The sequence below is a fragment of the Mustela putorius genome, unplaced genomic scaffold, assembly GCF_011764305.1.
Source record: "Mustela putorius furo isolate JIRA1106 unplaced genomic scaffold, ASM1176430v1.1 tig00003869_pilon_pilon_pilon, whole genome shotgun sequence".
Taxonomy (NCBI): Eukaryota; Metazoa; Chordata; class Mammalia; order Carnivora; family Mustelidae; genus Mustela; species Mustela putorius.
In genome coordinates this window covers 10,122,288-10,138,111 of record NW_025422021.1, presented here as the reverse complement: position 1 = coordinate 10,138,111, position 15,824 = coordinate 10,122,288, and the positions used below count along the sequence as shown (strand labels likewise).

Below are 15,824 nucleotides of genomic sequence, written 5' to 3'. Positions count from 1 at the left end.
CTAGGAAAAACCGAGTAAAGACTTCCAAATCTTTTTCTTTTTTTAAGATTTTATTTATTTACTTGACAGAGAGAGATCACAAGCAGGCAGAGAGGCAGGCAGAGAGAGAGGAGGAAGCAGGCTCCCCGCTGAGCAGAGAGCCCGATGCGGGACTCGATCCCAGGACCCCGAGATCACGACCCCAGCCAAAGGCAGCGGCTTAACCCACTGAGCCACCCAGGCGCCCCAAAATTTAGTTTTATATTTTAGCTATTGCCTTAGGTGCCACATGAAAGCTCTATAAGGCATTTTTTTCCTAAAACTGGTGTATATATCCTAAAAAAATCTTCTCCATGTGCAGTGAAATACGTAAGTTCACCACTGGGAAAGAACCCTTCTTAAAATCTGGCCAATGTTGAGTCAAAGATCTTAACATATAACACATACGATTTTGTGAGCACTGACCAACGGACCAGAATACGTTAAAGGGAAGTCTTGGAAGCTTCTCTCGGGAATACTTAAGATAGAAGGCCTTGAAGCGGGAAACCGCAAGCCTAGGAAAACACTACATGTCCCGGCATGATTTGCGACTACCAGCGACCATAACTCCCAGAATGCATTGCTCGCGGCACGCAGGATTTCCTTGTAGCTGGGAATTGTAGTTCTCTCCGGTCGTCTGCATCGGTATAGGCGAGGGTGTGTGGTTGCTTACCTAGCCGGAGGACATCAGGCATATTCTTCCAGTTCTTGGAAAAGTGGAAACACTTCGAGACACTAGACTGAGTGGGTTCATTGTCTTATCTCTCGGTTTCTACTTTACAGAGGTAACTTACAGAGAGGCTGAAATTCATGCAGCAGCGCTCCACCCCTTTTTTCTGGTAGCGACCTAGTTCTGGTGAAGCTGTTTGTCCCTAAGCTCTCTCCGTAGTAGCCGCCGCCCATCCCTCTTTGTGTGCTTCGGAGAGCCGCGGAGCTAGTGGCTGCGACTCTTGGGAGTTGGGAGTGAAGGAGAGGGACGTTATCCGGACGTTGCAGGCGGGCGGACTCTTTCTCCCATCGCGCCAGCTGACAGGTGAGTTGACCTTGCTAGCCTCAACGCTTTTCGGCCCCAAGTGTCTCACGTCCGAGCTCAAAGGGCGGTTTGGCCGTTCCTGCTGACAGCGCTGCCCGGCCCGGCTCCCGGAGAGGCGGGGAGAGCCAGGTGCGGTGACTCAGGAAGGCCAGGGGAGACGAGACCACTGGTTTCCCTTCTTGACTCACCGGAGGATGGCCCGCGGAGCTTCGAGGCTTGCCGGCGCCCGGCGGCCCCCCTCCTAGACGCACTATCCTGGACCGCGCCCTCTTGGTGGTGACCTCAGGGGAAAAGTGAGTCCTTTCCACCTTGCCCCCATTTTATAAACAAAAGTCATTCGTACACGGCGTTGACAGCGCCTTCCCTTGCCGTGTATATTGCAAAGTGCCCGAACGTGGAGGCTGTAGCACAAAATGACAGAGGCTTTCTCTTCCTTGTAGTTTTGAGAGAGTGAACTTGTCAGTCACGGAGCTTCCGGCCTGGGAGGATGAGCTGGTCAGACTTTGCTGTTGGGCTTTGACTAAAAGTATACTTACTTTGAATATATTTGATAGTTAATCATGGTAAATTTTGTGTTTTGCTTGTCCTGAATATTATTAGTTACATGTCATTTATGGGAATTTTGTCTGACCGCATATTTTTTAAATCAAAATTTTAGGGATGAATGCAAAACTGGTAATAGATTTGCTCTATGTCGTATAACTTAAGAGCTCCTTGATGCCAACCCATGTCCTCTGTTTTAAGAGTCTGAGACATTGCGTTAAATCTGGACATGCGAAGAGCTTACTTGGTGCCAGCTACTTTGTTCAATTCTGAATATTTATGTACATTTCTTTATAATGTTTTTCAAGACTTAGTAATATATATGCTTCCATATTTAAAAAGTAGAGTTTGTATGTTATCTTTTGATAGCAGTGAACTACATGGCCTCTTGAGACAATTTTCTTCTTGAAGATGTATTTTTTAAAAGAGCGCTACTTTTACCAACGTAATAATGATTGTAAATGATTATATGTTTTTTAAGGTCACAAACATGTCGGACAAAAGTGAATTAAAGGCAGAATTGGAACGAAAGAAGCAGCGGTTGGCCCAAATCAGAGAGGAAAAGAAGAGAAAAGAAGAAGAAAGGAAGAAAAAGGAAGTATGTTTTATTTTTTTAAGTAAACAATGTAAAATAATTGGATTTAATATCAAATACTTACACCTTTATATAATACTTTCAGAATAGTTAAAAATCCAGCAGTTGTGACTGCAAATACGGCATTGTAGGTGAATTTTACTTTAAAGAAGGCAGGTATGTGAAAATGACAAAATTAATAAATTAAAATATGATTTTTTTTACTGAATAAAAATATTTTGTATAGATTGATACATTTTGAGGATTTGGTTTATAAAACTCAATCTACATATTTCTCTTCTAGGTGTATGTTTATTATATAAATTAAGGGACATCTGCCTTGTAATAGCACATAAAACATGGCATATATATCATAACTTAGTTTGGAATTTGAATTTCCTTATCTGAATGCTTTGCTAGTCTGCACTGCTAACAATCTGTCAGAATAAATAATAGAAAAGAGAAATATGTAATAGGTTATTTAATTGCTTAGGGAATTTGTTATCTCTTTCATTATGAAACATTTTCCTTGAAATATTTTTGCCAAGCAGTAGGTCTGATATTACCTTAAGAATAGACTGGATAGGTATATCTTCTGATTTTTCATATCACTATTTTATCATGTATGGCAAATATACATTGACCCTGAGCTGGAGATATTTTACTTGTTGCTCTATGGATATGTACATTTTTCCCAACTATTTGGACAGATTTGCATACTTTTACCACAGGTATGTTTTAAATTAGTATGTTTATTTTACTTATTTATTTATTTTTTTTAATAAATTAGTATGTTTAAATGATCAGCTTAAGATAATTTGTCCCAAGTGTGACATTAGTACCAAGGGTTCTATTTGATTGCCAATAACCAAGATTTCTAGAAATCTCTTAAGGGAAAAGAAAAATCAGAAAAATTAAAAGTACAATTAATATGCATGCAGCATTTTTATGATGCTGTAAAGGCCTTTGAAGAATTTTCTAATTTATTCTGAACCTTTCTGTGATATATTATTGTAAGAAAGTTGGAGGTTTAAGTTAGCTCTTTGATTAAAAGTTAAGTGATAGAAACAAGTCTGATAGAGCCATTCCAAGGTAGTGTCTATAACCTTAAACCCTTCAGTGCTGAGAGCATGTTTGATTTTTATTTTCTAAGATGGCCATAATTGGCATAAATAGTCTAGGGATATATACTATATGATTTATAGATGATTTAAAAGTTATAAAACATTACAAGAGATAATTTAATAGTATTAAACAGTGAGTCTACTAATACATTGCTATATATACAGGTGAAGTGTCAACTTGATAATATAGCCTGTTTGGCTATTGTGATGAAGTCCACTGATGACTTTTTTTTTTTTTTTAAAGATTTTATTTATTTATTTGACAGAGATCAGAAGTAGGCAGAGAAGCAGAGAGAGAGAGGAGAAAGCAGGCACTCTGCAGAGCAGAGAGCCCGATGCAGGACTCCAACCAGGACCCTGGGATCATTACCTGAGCCGAAGGCAGAGGCTTTAACCCACTGAGCCACCCAGGCGCCCCCCACTGATGACTTTTTTAAGTTAAAGTGGTATCATGGAATATTATGATTGACAGAATTGTCTGAGTAATAGTTGTCTAGACAAAATAGGCATCTGAGGTGTATATAGAAAACTTTCCCTCGGAAGGCTTAAATTTTATTTGAGATGTTTTGGATGATCTGAGGTTATTGAGGCTTATCTAGTTTACCTGGAAGATTTTTGCTAAAACTATAAGTGACTGAAATAAAAGCTGGCAATAATTTATTTTATTTTATTTTAATTATTTTTTATAAACATATAATATATTTTTATCCCCAGGGATGCAGGTCTGTGAATTGAAAGCTGGCAATAATTTTGATAACAAATGTTCTGTATTACGCATAAGTGAATTTTAACTTTACCAAATTCAACCATGTTTTCTTTTTCTTTTTCTTTTTTTTTTTATTTATTTGACAGACAGAGATCACAAGTAGGCAGAGAGACAGGCAGAGAGAGGGGAAGGGAAGCAGGCTCTCTGCTGAGCAGAGAGCCCGATGCGGGGCTTGATCCCAGGACTCTGGGATCATGACCTGAGCCGAAGGCAGAGGCTTTAACCCACTGAGCCACCCAGGTGCCCCTCAACCATGTTTTCATTGTTATAAAAATAAGACCTATAATTTAAAAAACAGAAATAAAAACCTTTTTCCAGGTGAATTTTTGACAAACATCTTCTACGTAAAATTGCATGAATACAATGAAGACTTCATACAGAAGTTTGAGGTATTCACACTTGATTTTCAACAAATCACATTGTCCATTTACTTAAAATTTGTTACCTGTTAAGTAGTTTTTTTTATAATGTTGTGGCATTTATATATAAGCTTTTGTGCCACTGGGGAAGGTTTCCACAATTCTTAACTGTGAATAGCCATTTCCTACTGTAGATAAATAGAAGTTGGCTGGATTTTTTAATTTACCTGTTAGGTAAAAACTTTTGTGGGAACTCCTTGATTACATATCCTTTGGAAATTACTTACTAGAGCTCTACTGGGAATGATTTTCATGTAATGAGTGTAATGTGCATTCAAAACCAAGTCACATCCCCACCAAGAGTAAATAGTGTTCATTCATTATTTAAAATATACCTTTTTTTGCAAGCAGAAATGTTACATAGCCTATGTAAATTTAAATTTTCAACTTTAAAAATAGACTGATCAGAAGAAGGAAGCAGTTGCTCCTGTGCAAGAAGAATCAGATCTTGAAAAAAAAAGAAGAGAAGCTGAAGCATTGCTTCAAAGCATGGGGCTAACTCCAGAATCCCCCATTGGTAAGGATAAGAATATATCCATTTATAAGAGCCAAGAATAGATGTTATTCAGCTCAGATATATCTGAGATGAATACAATTGAGTTTAATATATTTTGCATATTTTTCTTATTTGTGTCTCTTAAAAATAATCTTATACTTTATTCAGAATTATCTTTTTTCACATGTGCCAATAAATGGTTATTTTGTTTGTTTACGAGAGCTGCAAGATTAAGTGTACTTATTAACATACACTGAACAACCATTTGACTTCTCTTATTAAATCAGTAATTTATTTCAACATTTATTGAACAAGTTTCTATGCCATACTGTATTTGGCTTAAAGATGACTCCTGATCTTAACTCTATATTTTTTTCTGTAGGTTAAACAGAGGTATAATGAATTAAAATTCTAAAAGTATGTTAGTGTTCAGAGATATAGGAGGGGAAGGGAAAGATAGTCTTCTGTTCTCATTGCTAATAAGGGAAATAATATTGGTAGCCTTTTATGCAGCATTTTGACTTGTTCTTTTTTGGGCCATTCATTTTGATAAGAGTACTAAACCAAAAAGCTGAAATAGTAGAGGTACTGAAGACAATCTAGTTACATGTCAGAAAGCATTAAACACTTACTTAAAATAATTCTAACCTGGATGTTATTACATAGTATTTTAGTTTGACATGGTCTTTGTCATTTAGGGTTAGTTTGTCGGTAGCTAATTCCATCTAGTTCAGGGAACAAATACCAGAAATAATAACTGCTATTTGCCTTCGTGAACTACAACATAACTGTTTCTAGAGCTGATATTTCTAAAAGGTTTCAAGATGAAAAAGCTGTTTACTCTCATGGTCTGCTTCTTGTTACTTCTTTCAGCTCATTTGCCTTTTCCGTAATGATAGCATTTGAAGATTGAAATATATGTATATGTATTTAATAAGTTTACATTCATATTGCATTTTAAAAGTAAATGAATGAGAATAGTATTGTTAATAAAATAGTAACTAAACCAAGTTTCTCTTTAGTTGTATAGTCTTTGATCAGTTTTTCTGTTGCTGGCTTTGTTTTCCTCCTGTGGGGTATTTTTTCCCCTTTTCTATTTTTAGTATTTCAGTTTTACTGAATTCACTTGCTCATATCTCTCAGTTCATGGCCCTCCTCCATTATCAAGTCTTGAAAGACTGTTCTTCAGAGGTGTGTGTGTGTGTGTGTGTGTGAGAGAGAGAGAGTGTGTTTTTCCCTTACTCCCCATCTCTAGTTCCATCCCCCTTCCCAGTCTGCTTAAGTAGCCATTTTTGCATTTTTAACTTATGTGCTTTTAATCTGCCCTACCTCTGTTTACATACTTCAAGGTTTCATATATATATATGTGTGCATGTATGCTTCATACACATAAACACATTGTGTTATATATTGTTCTGTTTGTATCTTTTTGTTAAGCAGCATTTGAGACCTACCCATGTTGCTAAATACAGATCTAGTTACTTATTTTTGACTAATGCATGGTATTCCATTATATACCATATTTTACTTATCTGTTCCCCAAGTGATAGGCACTTAGATTGCTTCCATCTCTTTGCTATCATAGTAAACACTGCAAAGAATACATACTTTACTTTTGAGAACTGTGGAAGAGTTTCTCTGGGATGTATGCCCAAGAATTGACTTGCTGTATTATTGTGTATAGGCTTACTTTACATTTATTAGAGTCTACATACCACTCTCAAGAATGACTACAGGTTTACCCTCCAAGTGCCAGTGAATGAGAAAGTAACTATTTTACCATATCCACATCATCACCTGGTGTTCTCTGACTTTCCAATTTTTGCCAACTTGAATGGGTATAAAGTAGTATACCAAAATTTTTTAATATAAATTTATCTGTTTATAGTGAGTTTTTGTGCTTTTGGGCTTTTTTTTTTTTTTTTAAAGAAACCCTTTCTTTGAAGACACAATATATATTTTCCTATATTATTTCTGTTAGGCTTTATAATTTCAGCCTTTACCTTTAGATGTTTGGATTATATTTTTGAATATAGTATGAGGTAGGGATCCAATCTAGTTCTTCTCTATATAGTGAGCTAATTTCCTCAGTTCCATTTATTAAATAGTCTTTCTTTCTCCTTACTGATACTGATGCCAACTTTGTTGTACAATCACTTCCCATATATTCATGACATTTCTAGGCTCTGTATTTTCACTGTTCATCCACTTGGTTTGATTCTACACTATTAACCCACAGTTTCAATTACTATGACTTAAGTATTCTGTGTAATTTTCTTGTATTGCCCGTATTCATTGGCCATCGTGGTTATGATTTTAAAATAAATTGGACAGCTTTACCTTATGATATTTTGTAGAATAGCTTTTAAAGGGTAGATGTTACCTGTTCCTTTAAAACTTGGTAGAATTCAACTGTAAAATTGCCTGGGATTACAACTTTTTTTTTCAGGGGGTAGTTGAGGCAGAGGTTATTCACCATTTTAAGTCCCTTTTAAGGTTGTAGTCTATTCAAGTTTTCTATTTAATTCTGTATTGGTTTGATTTTTTAAAAAAGCAATAATATTTATTATCTGTCATAGTTTCTGTGTATCAGGAATTTGGTAGTGGCTTAGCTGAGTGGCTGTGGCTCAGGGTATCTCATGGCATTGAAGTCAAGATGTCAGTCAGAGCTGCAGGCATCTGAAGGCTTGCCTGCTGCTAGAATATGCTTTCAAGGTGACTCACTCATATAGCTGGCATGTTGGTGTTGGCTATTGTTGGTGAAAGACCTGAGTTCCTGTCCACATGGGCCACTCTACAGAACTGCAGGAGTATCCTTGCAGAATGTCGGTTCTCCAAAGTGAGCAATCCAAAGATAAAGAAAGCCAGGAAAAAGCTGTTATTTTTATGACTTACTCTTAGAAATGATCAGTTCCACTACATTCTTCTGTCAATTGGAATTCACAAAGAATTTGGACTTTCTTTAAAACTGCCAGAATATTTGCTACAGATTCATAGGTCTCTCATATTTTGACATGATCATATGCTTTTTTTCCCTCTTAATGTACTAATTTGATGATTTATAATGATAGCATTCTAATGTAAAAGCATGCTTACATTCTGGAATAAACAACTTAGTTATGAGATGATTTTTTGCCTTTTTTTTTTTTTAAGATTTTATTTATTCAACACAGAAAGAGAGACAGCAAGAGAGGGAATACAAGTAGAGAGAGTGGGAGAGGGAGAAGCTGGCCTCCTGAGGAGCAGGGAGCCTGATGCGGGGCTTAATCTCAGGACTGTAGGATCATGAACTGAGCTGAAGGTAGATGCTTAACGACTGAGTCACCCAGGTGCCCCGAGATGATTTTTTTCTTATGCATTGCTGAATGCATTTGCAAATATTTTATTTAGGAGTTCTGCATATATACTCAGAATCATGCCTGTAATTTTTTTCCTTTTATTATATCTTGTCTGGCCATTATAATAGATATAATGGTTATATCTATAATGGTTAAAGTAGCCTTATTAAACGGGTTGTGTGGTTATCACCTTCTTCTATTCTCTGACAGATTCCTAAAGATCTTTCCAGTATTTATTTAAAATTAGGCTTGAAGAATACAGGATACAGATGAAGGCAGTGTCTACCAAACTTTTTTGACAGTAGCCCAAAATAAAAAGTACATCTTATATCATGACTTAGGATGGATATACTTGTTTCTCTTTTCACTACAGAATGTATTTAGTCAATATTTTTAAATTATAGAGGTGTAAAAATACTGCTAGAATATTCAAGAGGATTCATTAAAAATATCAATCTCTTTTCCTAAAATAGACTTTTTTCTTTTTTTTTTAAATTCTGAAAAGAATTTTTTTAAAAAGCTATAGCGAATAAAATCTCTTTTAGCTTCTCATCATTGGTAGTTTCTTATTTATGGGTGAGTTGACTGCTTTTTGTCAGAGATCCTTGAAAACAGAGAATAGTGTCCAGCACAGCATAGACACTTAAATATTTGTTGGATTATTATTAGGTCATATGTCTTTCTTCTTGTAAGGCCAAATAAAAGCCATCTGCTTTAAAAGCAAAAACAAAATCTGATTGTTTAAATTTTAGAAAAAAGCGTAATGGAAATGAAATATGACCATTTCATAAAAGAAGCATGGCTTTTTTTTTTAAACTAAATTTAAGTGGCCAGTCTTAAAATTAATTTTAGGTACAACTTTCAAGACATCTTATATTCAGTATGGAGTTACTAAGCATTGATGATTGAAAAAGTAAAGTGAATCTCTTTTGTATGTGTAACTACTATCTTAACCATCTTGTAAAGAGATGAAAACATATACTGCCGAGTATTCTATAGCCTGAGTCTGTATCAGTAGGCCAAAGAACATTGATTTGTATGATAGTTTATTATTAGGATTTTCTTTTACTAGGAAAAAACAAAAGAACTTTGCTAGTCAAAAACAAGAATTGCATTATTTATTTCCCTTGCACCCCTTGTAACTTTTGAATACCTTAAATCTCATTTTTTCCACTGTGTTGAGAAATATTTGACATATGTCACTATGTAAGTTTAAGTTACGTTGTATGATGGTTTGATTTACATATATTATAAAAGTAATTACCACAGTAGGTTTAGTTAACATTCATCATCTCATACAGATATACTAAGCAGAAATAAAAAATTTCTTCTGATGGCAACTTCTAGAATCTATTCTTTTTTTTTATATATATAGTTAATATTTTATTATTACATAGATGATTTTTAACCTATTTACCATCACAGTGAGATGTCCAGTACATCAAATTCCATAATAACCTTCTATCCTGAACTTTTTGATACATTCATCTGTGTTTTCCTTTTGCATTTCTATTCTTTAAATTTTAGTTTAGTTTAGTCTAGTTTATTCTAGAATCTATTCTTTTAATAATTTTTTTATATATCATTTAACAGTGTTAACTAGAGTCATCATGTTGTATAGTATATACCTAGTACTTATTTATCTGATTCTTAGATGGAATGAGTGCTTTCTATGTACTAGCTCATTTCTTCAAGTTTAGCCTAATTTTAACAAATGGTTCATTATAGTATTTTAATACCACAGGATTTTATTTTTATTAATTTCTTTAAAAAATTTATCTGATGCTCTTAATTCATTGAAGAGAATAAAGGAAGCAAATAAATAAATAATAAATAAAGGAAACAAAACATTTAGAGATCAGTGGAGGATATTTAATCTTCATTATCAGGAGAAAAGGCCATAAAAAGGGAGAAATTAATATTTAGGAGAGTTAAGGTTTAAAGCAATACCTTTAAGGATGAAAAGAGGGAGTTCCAAAAAAGTTAAATGTTATTATTCCAGGCTAAGAGTATCCACAAGGGGGTATTATTGTAGTGCGGGCTATATTTGAGTATTAAGTATCCTAGATTAGCTAGAGGAGGCCTTACAACTTTGGGGTTATCTCAGAAGGTCACTCCTTCCATTTTACTGTCTCATACCAGCTCAGACTCCCTGCATTCACTTTCCTTGGCTGTTCACCTTTCCTAGGTTCTCCTTCCTGGCAAAAGCCCCTTCTTGCCAGAGGCTTTCTTCTATTGAGAAAATAACTGGGCTGTGTGTCATCCTTCATCTCTGAGACATTTGCATAGTTCTGAGTGGCCACCTCAAACTGAATCCTAATCATAAATCTAGGTGCATTCCTAGGTGCTTTCTGGTTTAAAAATATCTAGGTGTTTCTTTGCAGGTCAAAGGGCAGCAATGTATGATTTTATATCCTTGGAAGGCCAAGATCTAAACTGGTAGGAAAGGTCTTCTTGATTAGGTTTTCGTTCTAGATAATGAAAGAGTCACAGTCTTTCAATATTATTTACATGATCAGTGAATGCTATGGTGTAGATTTGTCTTTCAGTTTACTCCATATTTCTCTTCAGGTTCTCAAAGAAGGAAATAAGTATCTTTGCTCTAACCTTCTAATAAGCTTAAAATTGTTTAAATACGCACATATGTTAATGTTAAATCTTTTATTTTGTGCTCTTTAAAGCCTTGTTTTAGGCCATATATATATATATCTCTGTGTATATATATATACACACACACATATATAACATATAATGAGTATACATGTTATGTATATATGTGTATATATATATATATTTGACTGGAATAAAAGTGATATGACCTAATTGCTGTTCTTATTAAGCAGATTATATCTCAGATACTTGTTAAAAGCTAATTAGTAATGGCTTTTGTTATTTTCAAAGCTGGTTGGACTCTTAAACCATCTTTACAAATGAATTCTAAAATTGAGTCTTTTTTGAGATTTGAGGGGCTATGATTTCGGAACTTTTTTTTAACCTCCCTGAATTCATGCTTTTTGTTTTTAGGGGTTTTTGTTGAATCTGAGAGTATGGTGGCATTGCCTTTCTGTGCAATTACTATAATCTTTGATTTTTCTAGACTAATTAGATTGAAATATGGTAGTGACCAAACAACACTACCATTCCATTTTTTTCTGTTAATATTACTCCTTTTTCGTAATTTTTGTTTTCTTGGTTTGTCTCTTCTATAGTATATGTTATTTACTATTGCAAGATGAAGTGGGTGAGCCAGATAATAACTTTGAGTCTTTAATGAATTCTTCCATAAACTGGCTTGAAAACTATCTTTTGTGAGAAATTATACAGTTCTGGGATGGAGGTTTTTATTGAATTACAAATGTGATGCCATGGTGATTAATTTTGCTTCTGGCTGATAAACTGATAATTTGGTAGCACCGCCCCTGTAATTTATTTTTTATCTTGGTAACTTTTATTTTTTTATTGGCTAGGTTCATATATTTATGTATATATAATTACTGTTTAACCTGTTTCCATAAAGAGTTTGAGGTAACATTTTTTTATATTGTAGTTTTAACCAAGTAAGGTACTATTTATTCCTGTATCAGTTAGGACTTAGACTAGGGAAAGCCTCACATTGAGAAACAGACAAAAAGATGAGGAATGTAGCCTAAATGAAGTTAAGAGACATTAATGTTCTTTTATTTTAGATGCAGATCATATTTAGCTACTTTGAGTTGTATACACAGCAACTAGCACAGTGCCATCCACCTGTGAACTATGTGAAGGTGATCTGATTTTATCATTGTTTCTGAGAGATGTAGTCACAATATTAGAAATATTCAATTATGTTTTTATAGTCTTTGGAATTTAAGCAAGACTTAATCACTGTATCTCAGGAAGCATTCTATTTATGATTTTCTTTCCTTTGATCTTACTATTGATTACCAATAGAATTTGCCATTGGAAAAATAAGCATGATTAGTTTTGTGCCTGTGTTTAAGATGTAATTCATCATAGAGACACCTGGCTAGCTCTTGTCAGTAGAGCATATGACTCTAAATCTTGGGGTTGAGAGTTCATGCCTCAGGTTGGATGTCGAGTTTACATTACAAAAAAAAAAAAAAAAAAAAAGGCAAAAGATGTAATTTATCATACTATACTTGTACATTTTGTTAGATTAACAAACCCACCTTTTTTTATTGTATCATGTATAAACATTTAAATATCATTTTAAGGGTTCAGTGTGTGTGACTATCCCCCAAACAGATTTTTAATTAAAGATGTAGTTCTTTAGATTAGTTCCTTTATAATTAGGAACTTACCTTCTTTTAGATAGACTATTAAAAGAAGGGCTTGCAGGCTCAACATAAAATGTGTTAGTCACTTAATATTATATACTGAAAAATTATTTTAAAAAGATACTTGGGATTGGGGACATTTATGGTAAAATTTAACCAGAAGATGGCAGTGATGATCCTCCTATACTTCCTGCAATGGTAATCAAAATGTTTTACAAATGTAATAGCATGAAATGTGCACGTTTAACTGTTGATATATAATGTTAAGAGTGCTGATTTAGGGGAAAGCATTTGCTGTTTGTTTTATATACTATGAAAAATGTGTATTTTTCTATAAGAAGGGATTAAGAATATTTTGGGTGTCTGTATCTTTGTCTGTACACTTCAGTTTTTTCTGAATACTGGGGTAAGGAAGTTACCATAAGTCTTGCCTTATTTAAGTTGCATGTATCACTTTATGTTATATGCATCATGTCTAGAAGGCATGCTGTTTTATGGCCTGTTTGCATTTTTTACCCAAATTGTTGGAAACTAATGGACATTTTAAAGGAGCCATTCCTTTAGCTGTGGTCATTTTCCCTAAATTGGCCCCTTTTCTTGGTAAAGGAAAAATGAAATCATTTAAAGCATTAATTTCTGAAATAAAAATTGTTGGACAAAAATTAACATTTTAAAATAAATCTCAGAAAACTAAGAGTAAATGACTTTTGAAGAATATTTCAGAGTTCTAATTTTGATAACAATTATCAGTAGTATTTATAATCTGGTGATCTTAAAAGTGAAAAGTTAGAAAGGGGGGAAGGAATGCACTCCTTTGAAAATTAGTGCCCACATTTGGTGTTGGTTGGGACAAAGATGCATCCTTTCGTAATCTTGCCTTTTTTTTTAATATATAAAACCCAAATGCATTTTGCCAGAGAAATTGCATGAGTTGTCAGCATGCATTGTTAACTTTATCTTTCTCCTGTTCTTTCTACTGTTCATTTTCATTCATGTATTTTTGTTTTTTGGTTTGCCATTTTTTTCTCTTTTGTTAATTACTTCATGTTAAATTACTTTTGAAACGTCATAAGCTGAGCAACCTCTCCGTATAGTAACAGCGGATACCTGTCTATTTCACTATTTAGTCCCTCCTCCTATGTCTCCATCCTCCAAATCTGTGAGCACACCAAGTGAAGCTGGAAGCCAAGACTCTGGAGATGGCGCAGTGGGATCTAGGTACAGTAAATTTCTTTTAATAGCTTAATGATAGAATGCATTTAAAACATACTGTTGATGCTTTAGAGGGACTCTAAATAGCTATGTTAAAACTAACATTTTGAAATCTAAGTGACATAGACACTTATTTTAAATTAGGGGACATTTTTTAAATAGTATTTTAGCTGTCCCTCTTGATTAATTTAGGCTGAATAGTTAACTGATTTTATACTAATTATTTTTATTAAAATAGAGATGTTAATTGATTTAATTTTTTTATGTCTAAGCATATGTCATAGACTATTGTGTGAATGTTTTGTATGTATAATATAATATAAACAGTATAAATAGTGTATGATAGTATAAAATAGTATAAATGTTATGGCATGACTAGTATCAAAATAATGTAAAATAGTTTATAAATAATGTGAAACCTCTGTTGTGCTTAGTTGTCCATTCAGTAATTGAAAATCTAAACAGTTTGGTTAAACACTTCAATTGTGTTCTATTGAGTCAGTAGTTCTAATCAAGATAGAAAATAATACTGCATAAAATTATCAAATAGAGTTAACTATTAAAGAAACAGGAGTGTTTACTGTCATGAGGACATTATGCTAAATGAAACAAGTCAGAGAAAGACAAATATTGAATTATGTCACTTATGTGTGAAATGTAAACAAAACAAAACAAAGCCAAGCTCATAGATACAGAAAACAGATGATTGGCGATTGCCAGAGGTGAGGGATAAGGAATGGTCAAAATGGTTGAAGAGTTTCAAAAGGTACAAACTTCTAGTTATAAATAAGTCATGAGGACGTAATGTACAGCATGGTGATTACAGTTAATAATACTATATTGCATATTTGAAGATTGCTGAGAGTAGATATTAAAAGTTCTTCATTGGGGAGGATATGTGCTATGGTGAGTGCTGTGAAGTGTGTAAATCTGGTGATTCACAGACCTGTACCCCTGGGGCTAATAATACATTATATGTTTATAAAAAAATATTTTAAAATATTTTTAAAAAGTTCTTATCACAAGAAAAAAATAATTTTGTAATATGTATGCTGACACATGTTAACTAGAATTGTGGTGATCATTTCACAATATATACAAATATCAAATCATTCTTTTGTATAGCTGAAAGTAATATAGTATTATATGTCAATTATACCTCACTTAAAAAAAAGTTTTGTCAACTTTTCCCATCCTCATGTCTTCCTTATAAAACCGTATTTCATATTTGTTTTAGGATCCTGCACACATGTTGGGACTTGCTTTCCAAAAGTTCAGTAAGATTTCAGCTTCTCTCCAAACATTGTACTGGGGAAAGTACTTTTACTTATTCCTCTTTGTCACACACACACACACACACACACACACACACAGAGCAAGCTTTTTAAAAACACTGTCATACATTCTGACTCCTCATGTCAGCTGAAATGAGATTAAACATAGTAAAAAAAATTTTTTTTTAAGTTTTTTATTTATTTGACAGAGATCACAAGCAGGCAGAGAGAAAGGAAAGGAAGCAGGCTCCCTGCTGAGCAGAGAGCCCGGTGCGGGTGTAGATCCCAGGTCCCTAAGATCATGACCTGAGCCGAAGGCAGAGGCTTTAACCCACTATAGTTATATAGTGGGTTATATAGGCACCCCTATAGTTAAAATCTTTATTCAGAATCCTTATTGTAGGTAGGAAGTTAAATGTCCTCCTCAGAAGAATCTCTTAACATACCTCTTAATAAGAAATAAACTTGAGACGTTTTATCTTCTTTGTGCCTGAGTTCCTCTGATTGAAGTTATAATGAGTACCTAAAAGGCAAGAAAAAAGAAGCAAGAGAGCTAGATAATAAATTCAGTATTTTAATCAATTCTGGTTCAAATCAGGTTATCATTAACAATTAGAAGACAAAAAGGTCTCACCAGTTTGGATTTGAGATGTGTTTTCCAAAACTGTTTTGTAAATAGAACGAAAATTGGAAATCTCAATTTTACTGTCATTGGAAATAAATAATATAACTATCATTTAAAAAAAATCG

General features: G+C 33.9%; 1 protein-coding gene across 8 annotated transcripts in view; it reads left to right on the top strand.

Annotated features, from left to right (window-relative positions):
- The first annotated feature begins 659 nt into the window (after positions 1 to 659).
- Positions 660 to 15,824, top strand: part of DYNC1I2 (dynein cytoplasmic 1 intermediate chain 2) — a 55,487-nt gene continuing 40,322 nt past the window's right edge. For 2 of the 8 annotated variants that reach the window (XM_013052065.2, XM_004744066.3), the window contains exons 1-4: positions 664 to 1,051; positions 2,076 to 2,192; positions 4,877 to 4,994; positions 13,716 to 13,806. In XM_013052065.2, the coding sequence (XP_012907519.1) occupies positions 2,085 to 2,192; positions 4,877 to 4,994; positions 13,716 to 13,806 (317 nt within the window). In that variant the 5' untranslated portion in view covers positions 664 to 1,051; positions 2,076 to 2,084. Of the gene's footprint in view, positions 1,052 to 1,123; positions 1,345 to 2,075; positions 2,193 to 4,876; positions 4,995 to 12,976; positions 12,995 to 13,715; positions 13,807 to 15,824 lie in introns of those variants that run through there. The other 6 variants (XM_045066628.1, XM_045066626.1, XM_045066629.1 and 3 more) reach the window with 6 other exon arrangements.